We start from the raw sequence: 21,770 nt of genomic DNA, 5'->3' as shown, positions 1-21,770 counted from the left end.
TGGAGTTTTCAGAACAATGTTTTTATTTAAGAATTAAGGGAAAACAAAAACATGAAAGCATAGGAATACACTGACTGAATACAAGTGTCTTGTTTGGTCTGAAATCTTGATAAAAGTTCCTCTAACTACTTACCTGAGGTAGATTTAGGTTGGCACTGTCTCAAGAGAACCTCCCTCCATTCCAGAAGTTACCTTCTAGTTTTGGTTACAGGCTCCTAAGTGGTCCTCTCCAACCTCAGGTTATTCTATATGAGTAATACCAACACCCTTTTTTCCCCCATGGTTAAAAGCCCTCAGACCTATTTCATACCCTCAAAGTTTTGGTTGAGGGATGGTCCATCCTTAATTTACTTAAAGACTAGAGACAATTACCAGTAAGATTAGTTGAAAGGGGCAGGTCATTGCCCCACCAAAGTTAACAACTGTGCCCTTCTCCAAGTTCTAATGACTAACAAGTAGCCATAAGGACTAATTTTCATCACCACCAAGCCATACATCCAATACTATTTTAAAAATTACAACTGTCAAATATATACTAGTGACAGGCATGATTTTCATCAAAAAGAAACAAATATATCTTGTGTGTTTTATCACACAGAGCAAGTTTTTATGGTGTAAGAGCTAATGAAAATTACTAAAACACATCAGATCAAATAAACTTCCAGGATCTGTTTTCTAAAAGAAAGAAAAAACAGCCTAGAATCAAATTCCTTATCACTATGTTATATCCTCTGACCCTAAGATTATCAAGGTCACCAACCTGTCATTAGGATCAAAGCTTGGAGCCATACGCAAGGTGGCAGTCTAGCAGCTGGCCACCCCCATGAGTCCAAACACCAATGCTTCTAGAGTTCAGGATCTGCTAAGATGTATCAGAGGACCGCAAATATTTATTCACCAGTCTACAGTACCAAAGACTGTAGGACTCCTAAGTATTTATATTAAATGTCTTTTAATCTGAGGGAAGGGGGGAAAAAAACCTCACAAGCATGCATTTATAGATCCCTGAATTAATTAGTGTTTCCAGAGAATGTTAAAGGTAATCATAATTATACTAAATTGGAGATAAGTGCCTATCCTGAAACCTCTGATGAATGCCAACTCCTTTTCCCTTCTAGCATTTAGAATCCTATTTTACAAGCCAAATGTACACCTTATATTGTGGTGACTTGTCTTTTCCCCAGAAATAAAAAAGTATTCTCTTTCCTTGGCAGAACCAAAATAAATGAAAGGTATATCATTATGAGGCTTGGATTTGCTATAAACAGGATGATGGAGTGGGGGGAAAAAGAAACATTACCAGCTTTTTAGTCAGGATTCTTAAAATTAGTCGTTTCTCCATTAATAACGCATCAGTATGTGTTTTACTCTGTGCTGACTCAGACTTGAGTCTGTCAGCCTTCCCTTAAACACTTTGCAAGGAGTTGATTGAGTATATCTTACCATTGAAAGAAACATGATAAATGAAGTCACAAAAATATGGCAACTAGCAAAATCATAATGATCATCCTGGAATTTGCACTTCTCTGTTGATAACAAACAAATCTCTAAAGCTGAAATTGCAAATACAAGTAATAGTCCAAAAGCTATTTTAGGGCAAGGACTGAAGGTATGCCTCAATTCACACCAAGTAAAATGTTGAACATTCTGCCTTATTATGAGGTTGGTCCTCCAAAGGGGAAATTCTGGGGAGTGTTTTGATCTAGGATAACTACTCCCCAGTTGTTTAGTTCTTTTCACAACCAGCAGAAGGTTCCCATGCTGGTATCAACACACTAGTCCCCGTTCTACCCGAGAATTAGAAAATCAACAGAGGCAAAGTCAATGTACTTCTTTCCCCAACAGTAACACATGCCACACTTTCTATCTCAATTACAGTCCTTCCTTTTATTGGAGTTCCAAATTTTAAAAACTGAAAGTAAAGCAATCATTCAGTGGTTCAGATAAAAGAAAAGCATCTTTACCTGAGTTACCCATCAGGCCTACTCTGACCTGCTCTAGCTCTTCCCAGAAAACGTTTCTGGGAATCTAAACAAAACGGTTTGCATGTCGACTCCATTAAAAGTCATCTCTACTACAGGGGTCAACTAACTATGAGAACAGTTCTTCTCATACCTATTAAATGTACACAATCGAGTTAGACCTCTTTAGAGGTCTACAAAATGCTCTCCAGAGTAGTTTCTTTGGGGCCCAATAAGGTAGAGATTTCCTGCAAGGATTTTTTTTCCCCCCAGACTTAGGGTTATTTATAGGGTCTTTCACTTATACAAGTTCCCTGGTGTACAAGAACTGATCATTGACAGAAGTTTTTCTCATTCTGAGAATTCATAAGGTCCTTCATCAGATTTTTTTTTTGGCGGGGGGGGGGGGGGGGTGGTGGTGGGGGGGGGGGGTGGCGTGGGTTGCAAACCCAAGAAAGCTCTCCACTTAATGCTTTTGCCACATTCAAGGCAAATACACGAATTTTCACCTGTATGGCTTCTCTGATAGGTAATAAAGTCACAGTTATGTTAAGAGGCTTTTTTCACAACTGTTGGGGTTTCTTTCCAGTGGGGCTTTCTGATGTCCAATGAGGCGTGCATACTGTCTGAAGCACTGTTTCACAGGGCATTAAAAAAATATCATCCTCTGATCTGAATTCTCTTGGAATGAGGAGAGGTGAGCATTGCTAGATAGCTTTCTCACATTCACTGAACTTGTAAGTTTCCCACCTGTATAAATCCTCTTGTGGGTGATCAGACATGAGCTTGGACTGAGGTTTTCCAAAAACTCAGGGCATTTGTAAGGTTTCTCACTGGAGTGATTGATACGGTTCTATAAAGACAGCTCTCTGGTCAAACCATTTCTCAAGTACCTACAACTGCAGATTTTCTGGTCCCCAATAAAGTCTGAGCTCTGAGGAAAGTCTGAGTTTGAGTTCTCCATCTTATAAATGAGTTCTCTTACATTGTAAATACATCTTTTTTTTTTAATGGTATAACAACTTCTTGTCTGGTCAAGACATCTGTGAGGCTTCTGATACATTGGGAGGGCTGAGCTCAAGACCTTTCTCAGCCACATTACAGATATATGGTTTTTCACCGAAGTGGATTGTCTGATGTTGAAGAAGGGCTGAGCTCTGATGAAAGCTTTTATCACAGACACTGTACTTATAATGCAACTCCTCTGTCTGAGTTCTCATTTTCTGTTGGGCAACGAAGTCCATGCCTAGGAGGAAGCCACTGTCACATGCAGACCACTGATGTGGTTTCTCTTCCATGTGAATTCTTTGATGCACAATAAGGTCTGAACTACAGCTGAAGCTCTTCTCATATTCAAGGCATTTAAAAGTGTGAGTGTGAGTTGCCTGGTGCCTGATGAGGTTGGCACTCCGGGTAAAACTTCTCATACATTCCAAGCATTTATACGGCTTCTCACCTGTGTGGACTCTCTGGTGTACAATAAGGTCTGATTTCTGGCCGAAGCATTTCTCACAGGCACCACACTTATAGGGCTTCTCCCCAGTATGTACTCTTTTATGAACAATGAAGGCTGACCGGTGTCGGTAACTTTTCTCACACTTATTACATTTGTAGGGTCTTTCACCAGTGTGAGTTCTCTGGTGGCTAATAAGATCGGATTTCCCACTAAAAGCTTTTTCACACTCCAGACACTTAAACGGTTTCTCACCCGTGTGAGTTCTTCGATGCCTTATGAGGTTTGTACTTCGGCTGAAGCATTTATCACACTCACTACACAGATAAGGTTTCTCGCCTGTATGGCTTCGCTGGTGGACAAGCAGATCAGAGCTCTGACCAAAATTCTTGCCACAGATATCACATGTATAGAATTTTTTACCTGCATGCGTTCTCTGGTGTCCTGAAAGGGCTAAGTGGTGCCAAAAGCTCTTCTCACATTTGCTACATTTATAAGGTTTCTCATAACTGTGGATCCTCTGATGTGAAATAAGATCTGAGCTTTGGATAAAGGTTTTCTCACACATATCACATCTATAAGGTTTCTCCCCAGTGTGGGTTCTCTCACACATAATAAGAGCTAAGTTTTCACAAAAGTTTTGCTCACGTTCAAGGCACTCGTATATCTGATCATCTATTTGAGTAATCTCATGCACATGAATAAAAATCTTTTTACCCTTCTGAGGGCATACATGATATATTTTCCTTTTTTGAGTTCTCTGATTATATCTCTCTTCTGAAGTGTACATTTTCTATGGCTCTCTCCTAGGGAGTTTTCCACTGGTCTTCCTGACCCATCATTTTCTTCACAGTCATTTTCTCGATAAGAACTTGAAAGATACATCTGTCTTAGGCCTTTCAGTCATGAGCAGTTCCTCTTTACAAGTTTCCAGCATCACATGCACTCGTTCCTTATGTGGTCTTTACAACCCTGTTAGACAAAGAAGAAATATTATTTATATTTCCATAACTAAAATGCTCACAATTAAAATTGCTGTAGAAAAGACAGAATTTCTGCATCAAATTCCACAAGTGCTCTACGTTTTACAGGGGTTGACAGCAGTGGTTTTTCTCTAACTAAAACAAATCAGCAACACATACATGGAAAGTACCAGAAAGAATTGTTTCTTTAATCAACTCAAGTGATCTCAAAACCAGGATTCCTCTTCTTCCCTTGGTTCAACTGAGTAGTCAAGACAGCTAATAACTAATATGCCTGCTCTTGAGGAAAACAACCCAAAAGGGACTATGAATACCTGTGCAGTCCTTTCTGTAGAACGTTTGGAAGGAAATGGTTAATGATTATTAGAATTCTCAGTGTAAAGAGAAAGAAAAGTTTCTCTTACTATCATCCTAGCTGTGTGATGTCTGGCAAGTTTCTTAATCACTCTGTAGCTAGTTTTTTCATTTATAAAATGGATGAATGATGGAAGTTAACCTCACATCATTGAGTTGAATAATAAGTTAATCAGTATTTCATGGTAAGCATTCTGTGTTAGCTCCTATAATAACTATTATGATAAAGGGATCTAAGATTCTGCTTTGACATGATCATAAGAGCACAAACCTTGCTCAAAAAGAAAAATGACTGTAGCTAAAAGCCTGGGCTTCAAATCTGTCTTTAATGCCAGGCTTTTCTTTGTACAGTGAAGAGATATGGAACAGGTTTTCTTGTTTTTAGAGGGATGCACATGTATGGAAATATCCAAAGATTGAGCATCTTAAAGAAGTCCTTATACACAGAAAGATCACAATTATATAATTCTCCTTTATAACATTATTGAAAAGGGCCCTGTGCTCAGAGTCTAACCACTCTACTCCTCCTCCCCAGTAAGGCAGACAATCACATCTTCAAATGACTGGGAGATTAAAAAGGAAAGACAGACAGAAGAGAGACATTGAGGTCTTGCTGTTGTTGTTGTTTAGTCACCAAGTCGTGTCCAAATCTTTTGCAACCCCATGGACTGTAGCCCACCAGGCTCCTCTGTCCATGCAATTTCTCAGGCAAGAATATGGAGTGGGTTGCTATTTGCTTCTCCAGGGGATCTTCCTGACCCAGGGACTGAACCCTTGTCTCCTGCATTGGCAGGCGGATTCTTTATTACTGAGCTTCCTGAGGTCTTTCTACTCAGGCCCTATCTTTTGTAGGGCTACACCACTAGATAAGTTAAACATTCAAGCCCAACAGGAAATACAGGAATATAGACTAACACTAAGGAAAACAATGGGCTGATTCAAGGGAGAAAAAGATAAAAGTAATAAGCTATTGTATTTATCAACTCGGAGAAGGCAATGGCAACCCACTCCAGTACTCTTGCCTGGAAATCCCATGGACGGAGGAGCCTGGTAGGCTGCAGTCCATGGGGTCGCTAAGAGTCAGACATGACTGAGCGACTTCACTTTCACTTTTCACTTTCATGCATTGGAGAAGGAAATGGCAACCCACTCCAGTGTTCTTGCCTGGAGAATCCCAGGGACAGCAGAGCCTGGTGGGCTGCCGTCTATGGGGCTGTAGAGTCGGACACAACTGAGGCAACTTAGCAGCAGCAGCATTTATCAACTACCAATGATATACTAAAGAAGAAACATGAGAAACAGAAGGGAAGAAACACCATTTTCCATATCCTTCACACTTACTCTTTTCAATGATCATTTCATGTTTGACCTTCTCATATATTCAAACCCCCTCCTCTGTCACCTAGGGAATAAAAACTGATGACTGTGCTTTCTATTTTACTGAGAAAAACCTAAGGAAGGAAAAAAACAAAAACACAAAAAACACTTGTACGTGCTCCCACCACAACAACCAACCTCTTGCAAGTGTGGTCATGCACTCCATCTTTCCTTCTGTTACCATGGATGACAAACTGCCCCCGCTCAATCTAAGGACAATCTGTTGGTCGGGGTACTGGATTCCACCCCCTTTTCACCACAAGGACATCACTCCTGCAATTCTGTCCTCTCTCTCCTGCAATACCAATTTGTTCTTTACTACTGAATCATACTAATCAGCAAACTAGCTGTTACCGCTCCTAAAACAAAAGCACCAACAAGAAACTTCTCTCAACCACTTCATCCTCAAGCTACTTTCACTTCTTTCTCTTTACAGCAAAATTCCTCAAAAGAAATCAATCTGTTCATTGTCTTTAATTCTTATCTTAAATCTTATCAAGGTTTCTGGAACATACTACAAATACTCACTTTCACTGCTCCAACAAAACTGCTCCTATTAGAACCTATAAGCCCCTAGGAAATCTGACTCCTAGCTACCCCTCTGACACACTTCCCTGCTCTTCTCATCTGTACTGTATGCCAGGCATCTTGCTCTCCTTGCTTTTGTTCAAACAATCCAGGTTCACTTCCATTTCAAGGTCTTTATGCTTGTAAGTCTCTCCCTGCTAAAGTGCTCATCCTCAAGATCTTCAAGGTTCCCTTTCTCATCTCACTCTAATCTTTGATAAATTGTCATATTCTCATTAAAGCCATAACTGACCATCCTATTTTAAATTATGACACATCTCCATCCCAGATGACCCACACATGCAACACCCCTCCTCTCGTTTCATGTCTTATTTTTCTCCGGACAATGTAAGCCCCTTAAAGGACAAGGATTTTAGTTCATTTCATTTGTTGCTGTTTCTCTAGCACCTGTGACAGTGTCTGGCACAGAGCAAGTATGTTCACATATAATGAGGTACTCTGTAGCTGTGAAACAGGATGAAGGTTACTTTTCTGAACTGATGTGGGGCAGTTTTCAGGATAAACTGTAAATTTTAGAAAGCACTGGTGTAAAACAGTATGCTATATTTTCTGTAAGAATGAAGTAGAACTTAAAAAATTACACATGGATCTATGCATTTGGTCAAAAAGAAACTCAGAAAAGACAGAACTAATGAGTTTGGTTATTACAAGGCAGATGGAAATGGGATCAAAAGGACAGGAAAGTGAAACTGGTAGCAAAGGGTGAAGGAAAGAGAATCATACGCTTCTTTAGTACATATTTTTGTAAAAACACACATTTTAACTTTTTAAACTGTTACATTTCACATATTCAATAAATAGAAAAGCTAGGGGAGAAAATAATTAAAATAGAATTCAAATAAAATTCAAATAAAAACAAAGAAGTCTGTATTTCAAATTAATAATAAAACCACCCAGGAGGGAAATAACTCAAAAAATTCTGCAATACAGTATTAGAATTATACAAACTCAAACTAAAGATAAATAGAACTACAAACAATTACTGAACTATAATTAGTAGGAGTTTTCCCCCATGTTGGTAAAGGTTCACTACTTAATGCACAGACTAGGAATGACAAAATAAGTAAATATAAAGGCAAGCAGATGTCTCACTGTCAGACAAGGGAGTCAGAAACATAGAAAAGCGAAAGGCTAGAATGAACTCTGTATCTACAGTGTTTAACTGGAATTACAAGTATCAGTGGGAAGTCAAAGTTTTGAAGTATACACAGAGAAAACAGAAATGTTAAAGTATTTTTCTTTTTGGTCTCCTAATGTCTGCTGAGAGATCACAGAAACAATGAAATCCCAGTAGTAATCAGCATACCAAGCACTCAGATTTTGGTTTCTAAACACCATTTCCCACTGAAAGTAACCAGGGCTCACTGGAGAAATGGCTAATTTCAGGGTTTAGAAAGTACACAATGAACCTGGTACATCTTGTTGTTCCAGAAAACAAGGAAGTGCTCAAAGAGTGGTGATAATATGCTAAGAGGACCAGAAGCCTCACTGAAGGGGCTGCCACTACACAAATCTGCAACAAACAACATCAAAATAAATACTGACAGTAATAAATTAGTAATACAGTAAGAATCGATGAATCCATACTCATTTAAAAAGTGAATATAAAAGGGAGAAGGGAAAGTTTTTTCCTTTATTAAAGAAGCCAACAATTAAATGTAGACGAAATGATGGAATTAAAAACATCACGTCTAATCAAAAGAAGAGCAACAATTGTTTCAGGCAAAAATACAGTGGATAAAAAGTTTTGAGAATCAGGATATTTACACAATCAGAATATATCTCCCCACTAGACATTTGATAATTACAAAGACAAAAAAAAAGTAATTTCACAGAAACCTGGAAGATGCCATCTTAACTAATGATCAGTTAACGTCATCAATAACAAGATAAAAAATTGTCTCCTAATATGATACAAAGAGAGGAACAGAACATTAAACATTGTAACCTGAATCTCATCAGGAGGAAACTCTAGACAAAGCAAAATTGAAGGAAATTCTGCCAAATAAATGGCTTAAACTTAAAAAAAAAAAGTCAAAGTTATGGAAGACAAAATCTGAGGATATGTTCCACAATAAAGACATGACAATCAAAGGAAACGGGTGATGGTGGATTGGATCTTGGACAACAAAAATAACTCTTCTTTTCCTAAAATGACATTAGTGGAACAACTGGCTAAACTCTAATAATGTCTCAAGATCAGATAATAGTATTATATGAAAGTTAATTTCCTAACTTTGATAACTGTAATGATAATAAAAGAGAACAGACTTGTTTTTAGGGAAAAAAAATTAAGTATTTAAGACAGGCTTTTTCAACTAGCATTCTGGGAAAGAATGAAGCCCTATGGAAAATGATTTGAGTAACTATTTTTTTAATTCTCTCAAAGATGCATATAGCTAGCAGCACTACATGGGAGAGAAGTTAATTCATTAAATACCTATGACTTTAGGATTTCATTCTCTTAGGATTTTAGGGCTTAGCATGTCTTAGGACTTTAGGACTTAATTCTCTCATCATTTGAGATGAGGCATGATGTTTGTAACTTACTCTCACAAGGTTCAGAAAAAAAATGTACACAGAGGTACATGTATGTACAGAGGAGTAAGTAGACAGACTCATAAAATAAATACAGTAAAATGTTAACATTTAGGGACTGTGGGTGAAGGGTGTATGAGCATTCTTACAACTTTTTGTAAATATGAAATTATTTCAAAATTTAAATGTATCTTATCTTGCGTTTTAAAAACATGGGAGCTGAGAGTTGGTATACTATGCTAGCTGAAGTTGAATGTTCAAACCCTGGAATCAGATTTTGGTTCGAATTCCCACTATGTTCTTTTGTAGCTATGAGAACTTGGGTAAGTTACTTCCTTTAGCTTTCATTTCCCTTTTGATAAAATAAGGAAAATACTATTACATGTCTTAAGGAGTTGCCATGAGAACTAGGATACTGTCAATAAAGGACCTGGCTCAGGACCTAGGTGCTCAATTAATAGATGCTCAGTAAATGGCAGGTTCTATTATTTTCTTAATTCCATCTTCAGGGTCACAAAAACCCTACCATTTCTTGAGGTCATCCTCTGTGTCTGTGCCTGTCTTTTACACACAGCCTTGTTCAAAATGCATTAAAATAATTAACTAAGTAATAAATAATGAAATGACTCAATCAGTTAATGATTAATATGAAGATTATGCAAAAACTAGAAAAAAAAAATTTACAGAGAAATGTTAGAAGGAAAAGGAAGGCTTCAGAATCACAGCTATGTAAAACTCTGGAGTCATGCATACAGCTACTATAAGACAGTGGCTTTCCAGGAGTTCTATCTTATTAAAATGTGTACTACTGTTATAGTCAATAGGAGAGTTAGAGTATAAACACAATTCTGAGCGTGGTCATAGCCTGGTAAATGAAGTATAATATTCCTTAATTTTATCAGTTCAGAGTGTATATTTGCCCTAAACAGCCAATAATTTGTAGGGCACCAATGAAAAAAATTAAAAATAAGGAAACCATTTTCTTATTCATATTTGAGTCTTTAAGATGGATGTCAGCACCTAGAAAATAATATACAGTCTGGCTGTCAAAATTTAAAGTAAATCATGATACTTCCCCACTGAAAAATACTGTAACTGTTTCTACCACACTAACAATAAAACCTAAGATTCTCACTATACCACCTAACATAGTTTTTCTGCCTCCCATAACACATCAGAATCTTTACACTTGCTTTATCTACCTAGAATGCTTTTCACCCAAGGAGTTTGCTCCTTTATTTGACTCAAGTCTCTGAAAATTATTTCCTCAAAAAGAGGCACATCTTGGCAACTTTAACTAAAATAGCTATGTCCCCTTAGCATGTATTATTTCTCTCCAGAGCACTTATCATCCAACTTTGTGGTATTTTATATCTGTTCATTTGTTTCTCTCTCCTATTAGAATATAACTTTCATTATGGTTAGGACTTAAGTCTTTTGTTCATTGCAATATTCCTAGTGTCTAGAATATGTCTGTTGAATGAATGAAAAATATGAATGAATATCTGAACCAAAAAAGAGTCATCATTTTCCTCTAAGCCTCAGTAGCAATCTAGGCTAGGCTAACAGCCCTGGCTGTTTCAAATGGCAAACCAAAATATATCCTTCAAGTCTCAGCTTCAGAGTACCCTATGCTAAGAGGTTTCTCTTATCTCATTCTAGGAAAAGACTGGTTCTCACTTCATGGCTAGGATTGGAGTGCACAGAACAGGCAGGCTGGCGGTAAAAGTCCAAGCAGACAGGCTGAGTGTAGAACTTCAAAGACCAAGGCCATCCTTACAGTTAAAGGATGTATGGGACAAGCAGATTAAAGTCAATAAAGCACTATCTATTAATGCTTAATGTATCAGTCCCCAGGCTAGGGATTATCTCATTTATTTTTCAATGATTACATGGATTATTTCATTTCATCTTTCCAAGATTGTAAAATAGGTATTATGAGGAATGTTTGTACCTTACAGATAGAAAAATGATACTCGGGGCAGTTAAATAACTAAGAACTCACAGCTAGTAAATAGCAGAGCCAGGATGTAAATATCCATCCTCTGACTCCAGGGCCTGCATTAAGTATACTGTCTTTTGGGGGCTGCAAATCAATCATGAAGGAATAATTAAAAGCCTATGGTGAATAAGCATGTTGGAAAGGAGTAGAAAATACACTAACATTGGTAGGCAGGGTTACCTCAGGAGCTAAGAAAGGGTCATGATCTTCTTTCCAAGTATCTTCTCCCATTTCTTCTTGTTCTCCTCCAGTTTCCCTCACGTGTCCCCTAAAACTCCACCATTTATATGGAAACACAGTTTGCTATGCTACTTACCGTAACAAGAAAGACTCAAGACTGTCTTCCTTTTGGCTCCAAAAGGTCTCCAGTCCACAGTTATTAACAATACTCAATTCTTGCCTCTCCTGGAGAAAAAGTAAAAAATGTAGAAATTTAAAATTTTTGTGAAATTTTAAATTTTTCTGGCGCTGGACATCTAAAAATCGGTTCCCTTTACTTCCCAGTCTGGTCAGTATCTTTCAATCATAACTTACCTCTTCCCACCTCTCCTCACATTGTTTTCTCCCAGAGAGCTCCAGACAAAATATTGAGAGTCCTTCTGGGTAATGACTAACTTCATAATAAAGCCCTGAATCCTGTTCTGCTTGTTTCAATTTTTCGCCTCTGCTAAGTGTATTATCTTCACTTAGATCAATGACCCATTCTTCTACCACTATAAACCTCCAGATGCAGTTGACAAGTGCATATGACAAAGTTGTATATAATGTCGGTTTCCAATAATAATTATGGGATGATTAAACCAGATTCTTCTGCATACAGACTAGATGAAACATAACCGATCTCTGCCTTAAAGATGGGGATGGGTGGTGGGTGGAGAACTCCATTCAACGTCCTTGTTTTTTTTTTTCCCCAGAGTGCAAGATAAAGATCGCTTTAAAAAGTGCCCGGCAGTGTTTACTATTATTATCTCCAGGAACCTTAGTACTATGCTTCTCTTCTTTCAACTTTTCATTGACCACCTTTCAGTCCGCCCTCAGGGGGGGTTTCAGATCCTGCACCGTCGAGAGGAACAGAGGCTGCTCCTATCAGGCAGAGGCCGAGGGGTCTCCAGTCCCGCCGAACCCCTCCACATATCCCTGGGCCTCGCAGGCCATGCCCCTCCCAAGCCCCGCGGGCCGCGCTTACCCCGGCTGCAGCCGGCGCCGCCCCTCTGCCTGGGAGGGCACTTCCGGTTACTCTCCGGACACTCGGGGTTTGGCTTTCCCTGCGGCCGCAGGCTTCGGAGGGTGAACCTAAGGGCCCACCTTCGGGAAAAGAAGGAAAGCAAACCTGGGAGGCCGACGAGAGCCAGGAGCATCCTTCTTTGCGCGGCTCGGCGAGGGTAGCTGGGGCCAGGCCATCCAGTGTGCGATTTAAGGGCCAACAAGGCCAGCTAGCTTCCCGAGCCCTTTCAGCCTGGCTGGGAAGCGGCCGGCGCAGCCCCGCCCCCAAGAATCACATGATCTCCCCGGTTCCGAGACCAGGGCGCTCCATCCCCGGCCTCTGGGCCAATAGGGACCGAGCCTTTGAAATGGGGGGCGGGGCCCTGGGGCGCCTGCGCTCCAGGGACCGTGGTGTTCCGGGGGCGGAGCTGAAGAGGACTGTACTTAAGGGTACTTTCTGATTCTGCGGAGGTATGCAGGGTGACTAGAGGACCCCACTGCCAGCTTGTCTAGGAAGAAGCAACCCTGTGTATATTACAGTTTCCGACTTCTGTTCTCTTTCTTCAAGGCTGTTGAAAGAGAACTGTAGGCCAGAGTAGCGTCACAAGAGATGGACGCCTCCGACCCTGGGGAAAACACCCGGGAAGGATCTGAAAGAAATTGAGGCTCCCAAAGCACAGTGGAAGCGTTCCGTCACCTAAGATGTGGCCAGAGAGATGGATAAAATGCTTTAAAGAGGGGGTAGTGTTGGCTTTTTGTGGGTACAGGAAACTGCAGAGGAGGATAGATCTGCTGTGATTGTAGGATGTTTCCCAGTCCTTTATGATTGTCTCCAGGGCTGCAATCAACTTAAGTAATCACATGTTTGGGCTGGAGCAGAAATGAGTTTTCTTTCAGATTGAAGTAAATGTATCTATATCTACATCTCCCCCTGCTCAGTTGTTCAATGAAAAAAAGTTTCGTAAAAGCCCTCAGACATCAAAGGGGAAGGATGAGTACTGGGAATATAGAGAACAAAGACTTGAATTGGGAGAACAATACTGAGATTAGGGAGTGATGAGAGCATCATCAGTGTCTTAACACTCTTCAGTTCAGTCGTTCAGTTGTGTCCCACTGTTTGTAACCTCATGGACTGCAACACGCCAGGCTTCTCTGTCCATCACCAACTCCTGGAGTTTACTCAAACTCGTATCCGCTGAGTCCGTGGTGATGCCATCCAGCCATCTCATCCTCTGTCATCCCCTTCTCCTCCCGCCTTCAGTCTTTCTCAGAATCAAGGTCTTTTCCAATGAGTCAGTTCTTCACATCAAGTGGCCGAAGTATGGAGCTTCAGCTTCAGCATCAGTCTTTCCAATGAATATTCAGGACTGATTTCCTTTAGGATGGACTGGTTAGACCTCCTTGCAGTCCAAGGGACTCTCAAGAGTCTACTCCAGCACCACAGTTCAAAACCATCAATTCTTTGGCGCTCAGCTTTCCTGATAGTCCAGCTTTCATATCCATACATGACTACTGGAAAAACCATAGTTTTGACTAGATGGACCTTTGCTAGCAAAGTACTCTGCTTTTTAATATGCTCTCTAGGTTGGTCATAACTTTTCTTCCAAGGAACAAGCATCTTTTAATTTCATGGCTGCAGTCACCATCTGCAGTGATTTTGGAGCCCCCCAAAATAAAGCTGCCCCAAAATGAACACTGTTTCCACTGATTTCCCATCTATTTACTGTGAAATGATGGGACCAGATGCCATGATCTTAGTTTTCTGAATGTTGACTTTTAAGCCAACTTTTTCACTCTCCTCTTTCACTTTCATCAAGAGGCTTTTTAGTTCTTCACGTTCTGCCATAAGGGTGGTATCATCTGCATATCTGAGGTTATTGATATTTCTCCTGGCAATCTTGATTCCAGCTTGTGCTTCATTCGGTCCATCATTTCTCATAATGTACTCTGCATAGAAGTTAAATAAGCAGGGTGACAATATACAACCTTGACATACTCCTTTCTGGATTTGGAACCAGTCTGTTTTTCCATGTCCAGTTCTCACTGTTGCTTCTTGACCTGCATACAGATTTCTCCGGAGGTGGGTCAGGTGGTCTGGTATTTCCATCTCTTTAAGGATTTTCCACAGCTTGTTGTGATCCACACAGTCAAAGACTTTGGCATAGTCAATAAAGCAGAAGTAGATGTTTTTCTGGAACTCTCGCTTTTTCGGTGATCCAACGGATGTTAGCCATTTGTCGCTAGAGCGACTTTGAGGAGGCCAAGGGCAAATGAGAAGCCACAGCAAGACAGTAGGAGGGGTGAAATCATGTTTAGAATCAAACCCCATACCCTCCAGAGACACTGAGAGGGCTCAAACATACCTTAACACTCTTACGTTCAAGATAAACTAATTATGTTCCTAATTCTGGAATTCTTCCCCAGAGGAGCTACAACTTAGTTTTATGTTTGTTTTTAATGAAAATTTCTAAGGAAGGCCCAAATATTCTATACAGAGCCTTTTTAATATTTGAAATCATTTTTAATAACTTCAGAGTATGTGATATATTCCAGATGTTGTTCTCATTTTACATGTATTATCTCATTATTGTGTTGAGTCACTAAATCACATCCAACTCTTTTGCTATCCCCAAGGACTATAGCCCGCCAGGCTCCTCTGTCCATGGAGTTTCCCAGGCAAGAATAGTGGAGTGGGTCGCCATTTACTTCTCCAGGGGATCTTGCTGCACCCAGGGATGGAACCCATGTTTCTTGCATTGTAGGCAGATTCTTTACCACTGAGCCACCAGCACCTCCTAGTATCTGTTTAACTTGTAACAAAAATTCTATAAGATGTTTGTTATTATTTTTATCTTAGGAGGAAACTGGTGCAGGAAGAGATTGAGTAACTTGTCCAGGATCACACACTTAGTAACTAGGGAAGCTGAAATATGAACAGTCATACCAGAGCCTGTGCTTGCCAGGATTGTATTATATGGCTACATCAATAGTAGTGATTGTGTTGTAGTAAAATTTTGAATTCTGATCTCTGCATTGTGTATAGGAAGGTCTCAGTAAGTGTTGAATTGAACTCTGTAGCTCTTTCTTTAAAGATGCATTGACCCAAGCAAAGTGCTCATTTTATTCATTGTTTCATTTACTCAACAGATGTTTGTTGAACACTTCCAACTCACCAGACAGTAGGCTGAATGTTAGGAATTTAAAGGTGGGAAAGACTCAGTTCCGTTCCTCTGAGGCTTCACAGCACCAGGTGTCACATGGTGTGACAAAGGTAGAAGTTACATGAATTAGTCTGGGAACAGGAAGAGGGCGCACTTATTTGAGAAAGGGTCAGAAATGACTCTGTACAACGTGGGACTTGAGGTGAAGCTTGAAGATTAGAAGGAAGGAGTTGAAGATGGGGTTGGAATGGAGGATGGGAAATAGGTCAGAGATTTTCTAATGTGATTTCAACTCATGAATTTTATCTTGTAGGAAATGGGAACCCATTCATAAAATAGTTCAGTTATCCCCAAGCTTAAAATCTTTAAAAAGTATGATTTTGTTTTAGTTTTAAATACAGAGAGTGGCAAAGCAGGAAGCCTGGAAACCAAGATAAAGAATAAGAAGGAGCAGCCAGCAAATTAGGTAAATGAACAAAAATAGGTCATGACAATCAAGGGAGAATTTCAATTAAAAGGTTGTTGAGAACAATGTCAAATATTCTGAAAGATACTGGATGAGATAGCACCAAAGATTATTGGATAAGGTTTACATGATAATTACTATCTTCTAGGTACCGTTTTAAGCACTTTATAGTATTAGCTCTGGAGAAGGCAATGGCACCCCACTCTAGTACTCTTGCCTTGAAAATCCCATGGATAGAGGAGCCTGGTGGGCTGCAGTCCAAGGGGTCGCCGAGAGTTGGACACTGCCGGGGACCAGCCCCGGCTGATCCAGGGTATTCGAAGGAGAGACGGCATAGGCGAGGATCAGGATACAATAGCTTCAATTAGATATTAATTAAAGATATAAAGAGTAATAGAATAAGGATAGCTCAGTAGGAAAATTCAGTGGAGAAAAGAGGCTGAGTAGCTTGGTTTACGCGGGAGACCAATAAAACTTCAAGACAAGAAGTTTGCACCACTTACGTAGGCCGCAGGCATCCTTCCGTTCTCCCGAAGGAGAGGAGACACTGAGGCCTCCCCGGTCGGATCTTAGAAGCCCAGGCATAATTAGTAAGCATGGTGGGTTCTGCGCTCCAGATGGAGACTCAACCAGAGTGAGAGAGAGAGCGACATGGGGAGACCAGTATTTCGAGAAACTGATTCCAATTCTTTATTTTCCATGGTCTACTTTTATACACTGAGATGTTATGCAAAAGTCACGCGGGGTCAGCAGTCCTGACTTTTATCAAAGTCAGGTGCTTCATACAAATGTATACAGAGGTCTTAGGGGTGTTACATCATCTTCTGGCCAGGGGGGCCTGCTGACAATTTACGACCCTCTCCTTGTGACAGCAGTCAGTCAATCAGGACACTTATTTCTCCAGGGCTGATTATTCTCAAAACAGACGCCACCCAAATAAAGTTACATTCCTACAGGGTGAGGGTGTAGTGGGTTTTAGTTAAGGAAAGAATTTACTTAGCCTAAGGTCTAACGTGATTAATATCAAAGGTTAATACTTATTTCTTCTATATATTCATTAATGTGTGTAAGGGCAGGGGATGTGGAGACTTAGCAACAAACATTGGCTCAACAAATGAAAAACCCTTCACCAACACAATTTCTAATCAGCCCATTATACTTATACTAATAGTTTTCTAACTTTTCTAAGGAACCTGTTTTTAGAAGGTTTAAAGCATCTCGTGCCTCTCACGGTTGGGAGGCTGTGAGCAATCACATGTGGCCGGACGAGCCTGTCAGGCAGGCTAGAGAACCTTCAGAGGAGTTTGTAGGTTAAAACACTCTTGTCACACCCAAGAGTTTTTATTGACTGGAGCTCTAGGTTAACTCCTTCTCTGAAAGAGGTGGTGGGGGACAGCCCCCCGTAAAGTCAGAGGTGTAGGTAAGAGCACAAAGTAGTAAAGTAGGCAGGCTCTGGTTATGGGGGTAGACGCTCGAGGATTTCCAGGGGGACTCCTGAGGCTCGATCCCGCCTTTGCGTATGTCGAGCCTCCTTCCTCATGACCTTTGCCATGGGCGGAGTACCTCACTCTGGCCCCCAACAGGACACGACCAAGTGACTTCCTACTTTCACTTTCCACTTTCATGCATTGGAGAAGGAAATGGCAACCCACTCCAGTGTTCTTGCTTGGAGAATCCCAGGGACGGGGGAGCCTGGTGGGCTGCTGTCTATGGGGTCGCACAGAGTTGGACACGGCTGAAGCGACTTAGCAGCAGCAGCAGCAGTATTAGCTCACTTAATCATCCAACAACCCTATGTGTTTTAGTCCTTACAATAAGCCCCTGTTATAAATGAGGAAGATGAGGTACAAAATTTGGGCAAAATCATGCAGTTGATAAGAAGTAGAATGGGGATTTAAATTCTGGGGGATATGGCTTCTAAGTCTGTGCTTGTTACCACTACTCTATTCTATCTCTCTAAAGCGGCTCTGTGGAGTTTAGGAAAAAAGAGGTTTTCATCTTTAGTAAGGGAAGTTTCTGTGGAGTGTGGTGGAAAGGGAAATAGAGAATACAGGCAGTATCATCATCTTCTGAAACATCTTTCAGAAGCTTCGCTATGAAGATGAACAAAGACCATCTCTAGCATAGAACATAGGACTTAAACATCGGGCAGGGCCTGAGGCTTCAGGGTGCAGGAGATTTTAATATGTTGTTAAAGGATAAAAGTCAGTAGAGAGGTTGAGGATTCAGGAAAAGGGTATTTGATGTAGAGAGGCCACTTAGGAGACAGGAAAAGCTGGCGACTGCAGTACAAAGAGGAATTACTCACTGCAGTACAAAGAGGAATTAGACTTGAACAGAAGGTATCAGAGATCAAAGCAGAGAAATGTATCTGTATTGCTTTGGTCTTGTTCAGAAATGATTAAGTCCAAATTAAAAACCAGTAACCTGACCTGCCTCCTGAGAAATCTGTATACAAGTCAAGAAGCAACAGTGAGAACTGGATGTGGAACAGACTGGTTCCAAATAAGAAAAGGAGTACCCCAAGGCTGTATAGTGTCACCCTGCTTATGTAACTTACATGCAGAGTACATCATGAGATATGCTGGACTGGATGAAGCACAAGCTGGAATCAAGATTGCCAGGAGAAATATCAATAACCTTAAATATGCAGATGACACCACCTTTATGGCAGAACGTGAAGAACTAAAAAGCCTCTTGATGAAAGTGAAAGAGGAGAGTGAAAAACTTGGCTTAAAAGTCAGTATTCAGAAAACTAAAATCATGGCATCTGGTCCCATCACTTCATGGCAAATAGATGGGGAAAAAGTGGAAACTGTGAGAGACTTTATTTTGGGGGGCTCCAAAATCACTGCAGATGGTTACTGCAGCCATGAAATTAAAAGATGCTTGCTCCTTGGAAGAAAAGTTATGACCAACCTAGAGAGCATATTAAAAAGCAGAGACATTATTTTGCCAACAAATGTCCATCTAGTGAAAACTATGGTTTTTCCAGTAGTCATGTATGGATGTGAGAGTTGGACTATAAAGAAAGCTGAGTGCTGAAGAATTAATGCTTTTGAACTGTGGTGTTGGATAAGACTCTTGAGAGTCCCTTGGACAGCAAGGAGGTCCAACCAGTCAATCCTAACGGAAATCAGTCCTGAATATTCCTTGGAAGGACTGATGCTGAAGCTGAAGCTCCATACTTTGGCCACATGATGTGAAGAACTGACTCACTGGAAAAGACCTTGATTTGGGAAACATTGAAGGTGGGAGGAGAAGGGGACAACAGAGGATGAGATGGTTGTATGGCATCACTGACTCGATGGACATGAGTTTAAGCAAGCTCCAGGAGTTGGTGATGGACAGGGAAGCCTGGTGTGCTGCAGTCCATGGGGTCACAAGGAGTTGGACATGACTGAGCAACTGAACTGACTGACTGACTGAATTAATGTATTTTTAGAAAATAAATCACCATGTTTATGCTTCAACAGTGTTAATAGGATAGCATTGCTGTTTTTTACCTCCTGATTTCCTAGGGTATCTCAGATTTTTCCACTGTAGTATAACCAAACAAGAGGAGAATGAACAAATGCCTCAAAATGGCTTCTCACAGTTGTAAAATTCATTTGGGTGTCTTATGTATCATTAAAATTTATGCAGTTTGCAGTCTAACCTACGGTCTATTTGGGCACTGGAAATAGGAAATTTTTTAAAAAAATTGGTTCCTATCATTAATAAATCATAGTTGAAAATGAAATAGATATTTGCTTAGTTCATGAAAAATCTGTGAGACAAATTACTAATTTCCTCCCCCACATTCATGGTACTAACACCAGTCAGTGGTGACTTTTCTTTTCCACTTTACAAAACTTAAGCTCAGGTATCTTACAATACCCACTGTCTGTCAGTCAATCAAGACGGATTTTGCTTTGCTATCCCTGTGCATGAGACAGTCAGTTCAGTCTTAAGGACCTTGAAATTTTCTGAAGTTCAGGCTGCTCAGAAGAGTAAATACAGTGGGGATGGTACTCTGAAAAGCTAGAGGAAAAAACATAAGTATGAAGGTGGGGAATTAGCTCAAGTGGTAGAGCGCTCGCTTAGCATGTGAGAGGTAGTGGGATCGATGCCCACATTCTCCAGTTTTGGCTCCTTCAACTAAGGAGCTCCAGCTGACAACCACAAATCTTGCAACATATACAAATAAATGAGAAAAGTAGACACACTTTTCACTCTCCTTGGGCAAGGATAAGACTGGTTCTACTGTCCTTTTGGTATGTGTATCTACTCAGTGCAGTCAGCCAGTTGTGTCCAACTCTTTGTGACCCCATAGAATGCAGCACGCCAGGCTTCCCCGTCCATCACCAACTCCTGGAGCTTGCTCAAACTCATGTCCATCGAGTCAGTGATGCCATCCAACCATCTAAGCCTCTGTTATCCCCTTCTCCCACCTTCGATCTTTCCCAGAATTAGGGTCTTTTCCAACAAGTCAGTTCCTCACATTAGGTGGCCAAAGAATTGGAGTTTCAGCTTCAGCATCAGTCCTTCCAATGAATATTCAGGACTGATTTCCTTTAGGACTGGCTGGTTTGGTCTCTTTAAGGACCTTGAAATATTCTGAAGTTCAGGCTGCTCAGAAGAGTAAATACAGTGGGGATGGTACTCTGAAAAGCTAGAGGAAAAAACATAAGTATGAAGGTGGGGAATTAGCTCAAGTGGTAGAGCGCTCGCTTAGCATGTGAGAGGTAGTGGGATCGATGCCCACATTCTCCAGTTTTGGCTCCTTCAACTAAGGAGCTCCAGCTGACAACCACAAATCTTGCAACCTATACAAAGAAATAAAAAAAGTAGACACACTTGCACTCTCCTCGGGGCAAGGACAAGACTGGTTCTACTGCCCCTTTGGTATGTGTATCTACTCAATTCAGTCGCTCAGTTGTGTCTGACTCTTTGTGACCCTGTGGACTCCAGCACACCAGGCTTCCCTGTCCATTCCCAACTCCCGGAGCTTACTCAAACTCATGTCCATTGAGTGGGTGATGCTGTCCAACCTACTCATCCTCTGTCATCCCCTTCTCCTGCCTTCAGTCTTTCCCAGCATCAGGGTCTTTTCTAATGCGTCAGCTCTCCGCATCAGATATCCGAAGTATTGGAGCTTCAGCTTCAGCATTAGTCCTTCCAATGAATATTCGGGACTGATTTCCTTTAGGATTGATGACAAATTTAACTCAATAGGATATGAACTAGAAAAAATATCTGTACAAAGTTCCATAAGAATGTTGAAGGAAGTGGGTTATTCTGTCTAAAGGGATCAAAAGAGACTTGACAGAAAGAGATAGCAGTCTATGGCTGTTAGGATCACTTTGTTCCACAAAATATTCAGGAAGCCAAGTTTCTTCCAGTTCACTGTCCACTATTCTTTCTGCAGGCTGAGGAATAATATCTTTAGGTTAATAAAAAGCTTTTGTGCTCTTGTTGATGTTTGTTGATGTGTTTAAGACAAGAGAAGCCTTCAAAATAAATATAGAAGAACTTTTGGAAGTAGGGATAAGAGAAAAAAAAAGAAAAATCAAGTAAAACATTGTCCAGAAGTATTAATAACTTGTGGCTCAATAGATTGTTTTATAAATTAATACATGGCTCTTCTTTTGGAGGACAATTACATATTAGCTCAACATTAGCCTACTCAATAATCTAGGTAC

The 21,770-nt window shown here is 40.5% G+C and overlaps 1 protein-coding gene and 2 non-coding genes across 4 annotated transcripts; 2 read left to right on the top strand and 1 right to left on the bottom strand.

Annotated features, from left to right (window-relative positions):
• ZNF322 (zinc finger protein 322) lies at window positions 1-12,744 on the bottom strand. 2 transcript variants are annotated; one of them, XM_070778282.1, is made up of 3 exons: window positions 12,443-12,744; window positions 11,573-11,661; window positions 1-4,386 (listed from the first exon to the last, which is right to left on the bottom strand). In XM_070778282.1, the coding sequence occupies exon 3, from the start codon at window positions 4,202-4,204 to the stop codon at window positions 2,996-2,998; it is 1,209 nt and encodes a 402-aa protein (XP_070634383.1). In that variant the 5' UTR covers window positions 4,205-4,386; window positions 11,573-11,661; window positions 12,443-12,744; the 3' UTR covers window positions 1-2,995. The 2 variants fall into 2 exon arrangements, with proteins under 2 accessions (XP_070634383.1, XP_019841718.1); XM_019986159.2 differs by having other exon boundaries at window positions 12,587-12,744.
• Window positions 12,745-20,137: 7,393 nt separating this feature from the next.
• On the top strand, window positions 20,138-20,210 carry TRNAA-AGC (transfer RNA alanine (anticodon AGC)). Its single transcript has one exon. It is a non-coding gene; the product is annotated as a tRNA-Ala (tRNA).
• Window positions 20,211-20,768: 558 nt separating this feature from the next.
• On the top strand, window positions 20,769-20,841 carry TRNAA-AGC (transfer RNA alanine (anticodon AGC)). The gene has a single exon. It is a non-coding gene; the product is annotated as a tRNA-Ala (tRNA).
• Window positions 20,842-21,770: the final 929 nt, after the last annotated feature.

This window comes from Bos indicus, chromosome 23, assembly GCF_029378745.1.
Source record: "Bos indicus isolate NIAB-ARS_2022 breed Sahiwal x Tharparkar chromosome 23, NIAB-ARS_B.indTharparkar_mat_pri_1.0, whole genome shotgun sequence".
NCBI lineage: Eukaryota > Metazoa > Chordata > Mammalia > Artiodactyla > Bovidae > Bos > Bos indicus.
This window is presented reverse-complemented; position numbering and strand designations above follow the sequence as displayed.

Excerpts from the sequence above, each read along its gene's own strand:
- ZNF322 (XM_070778282.1), bottom strand. The coding sequence starts at position 4,204 with ATGTACACTTCAGAAGAGAGATATAATCAGAGAACTCAAAAAAGGAAA.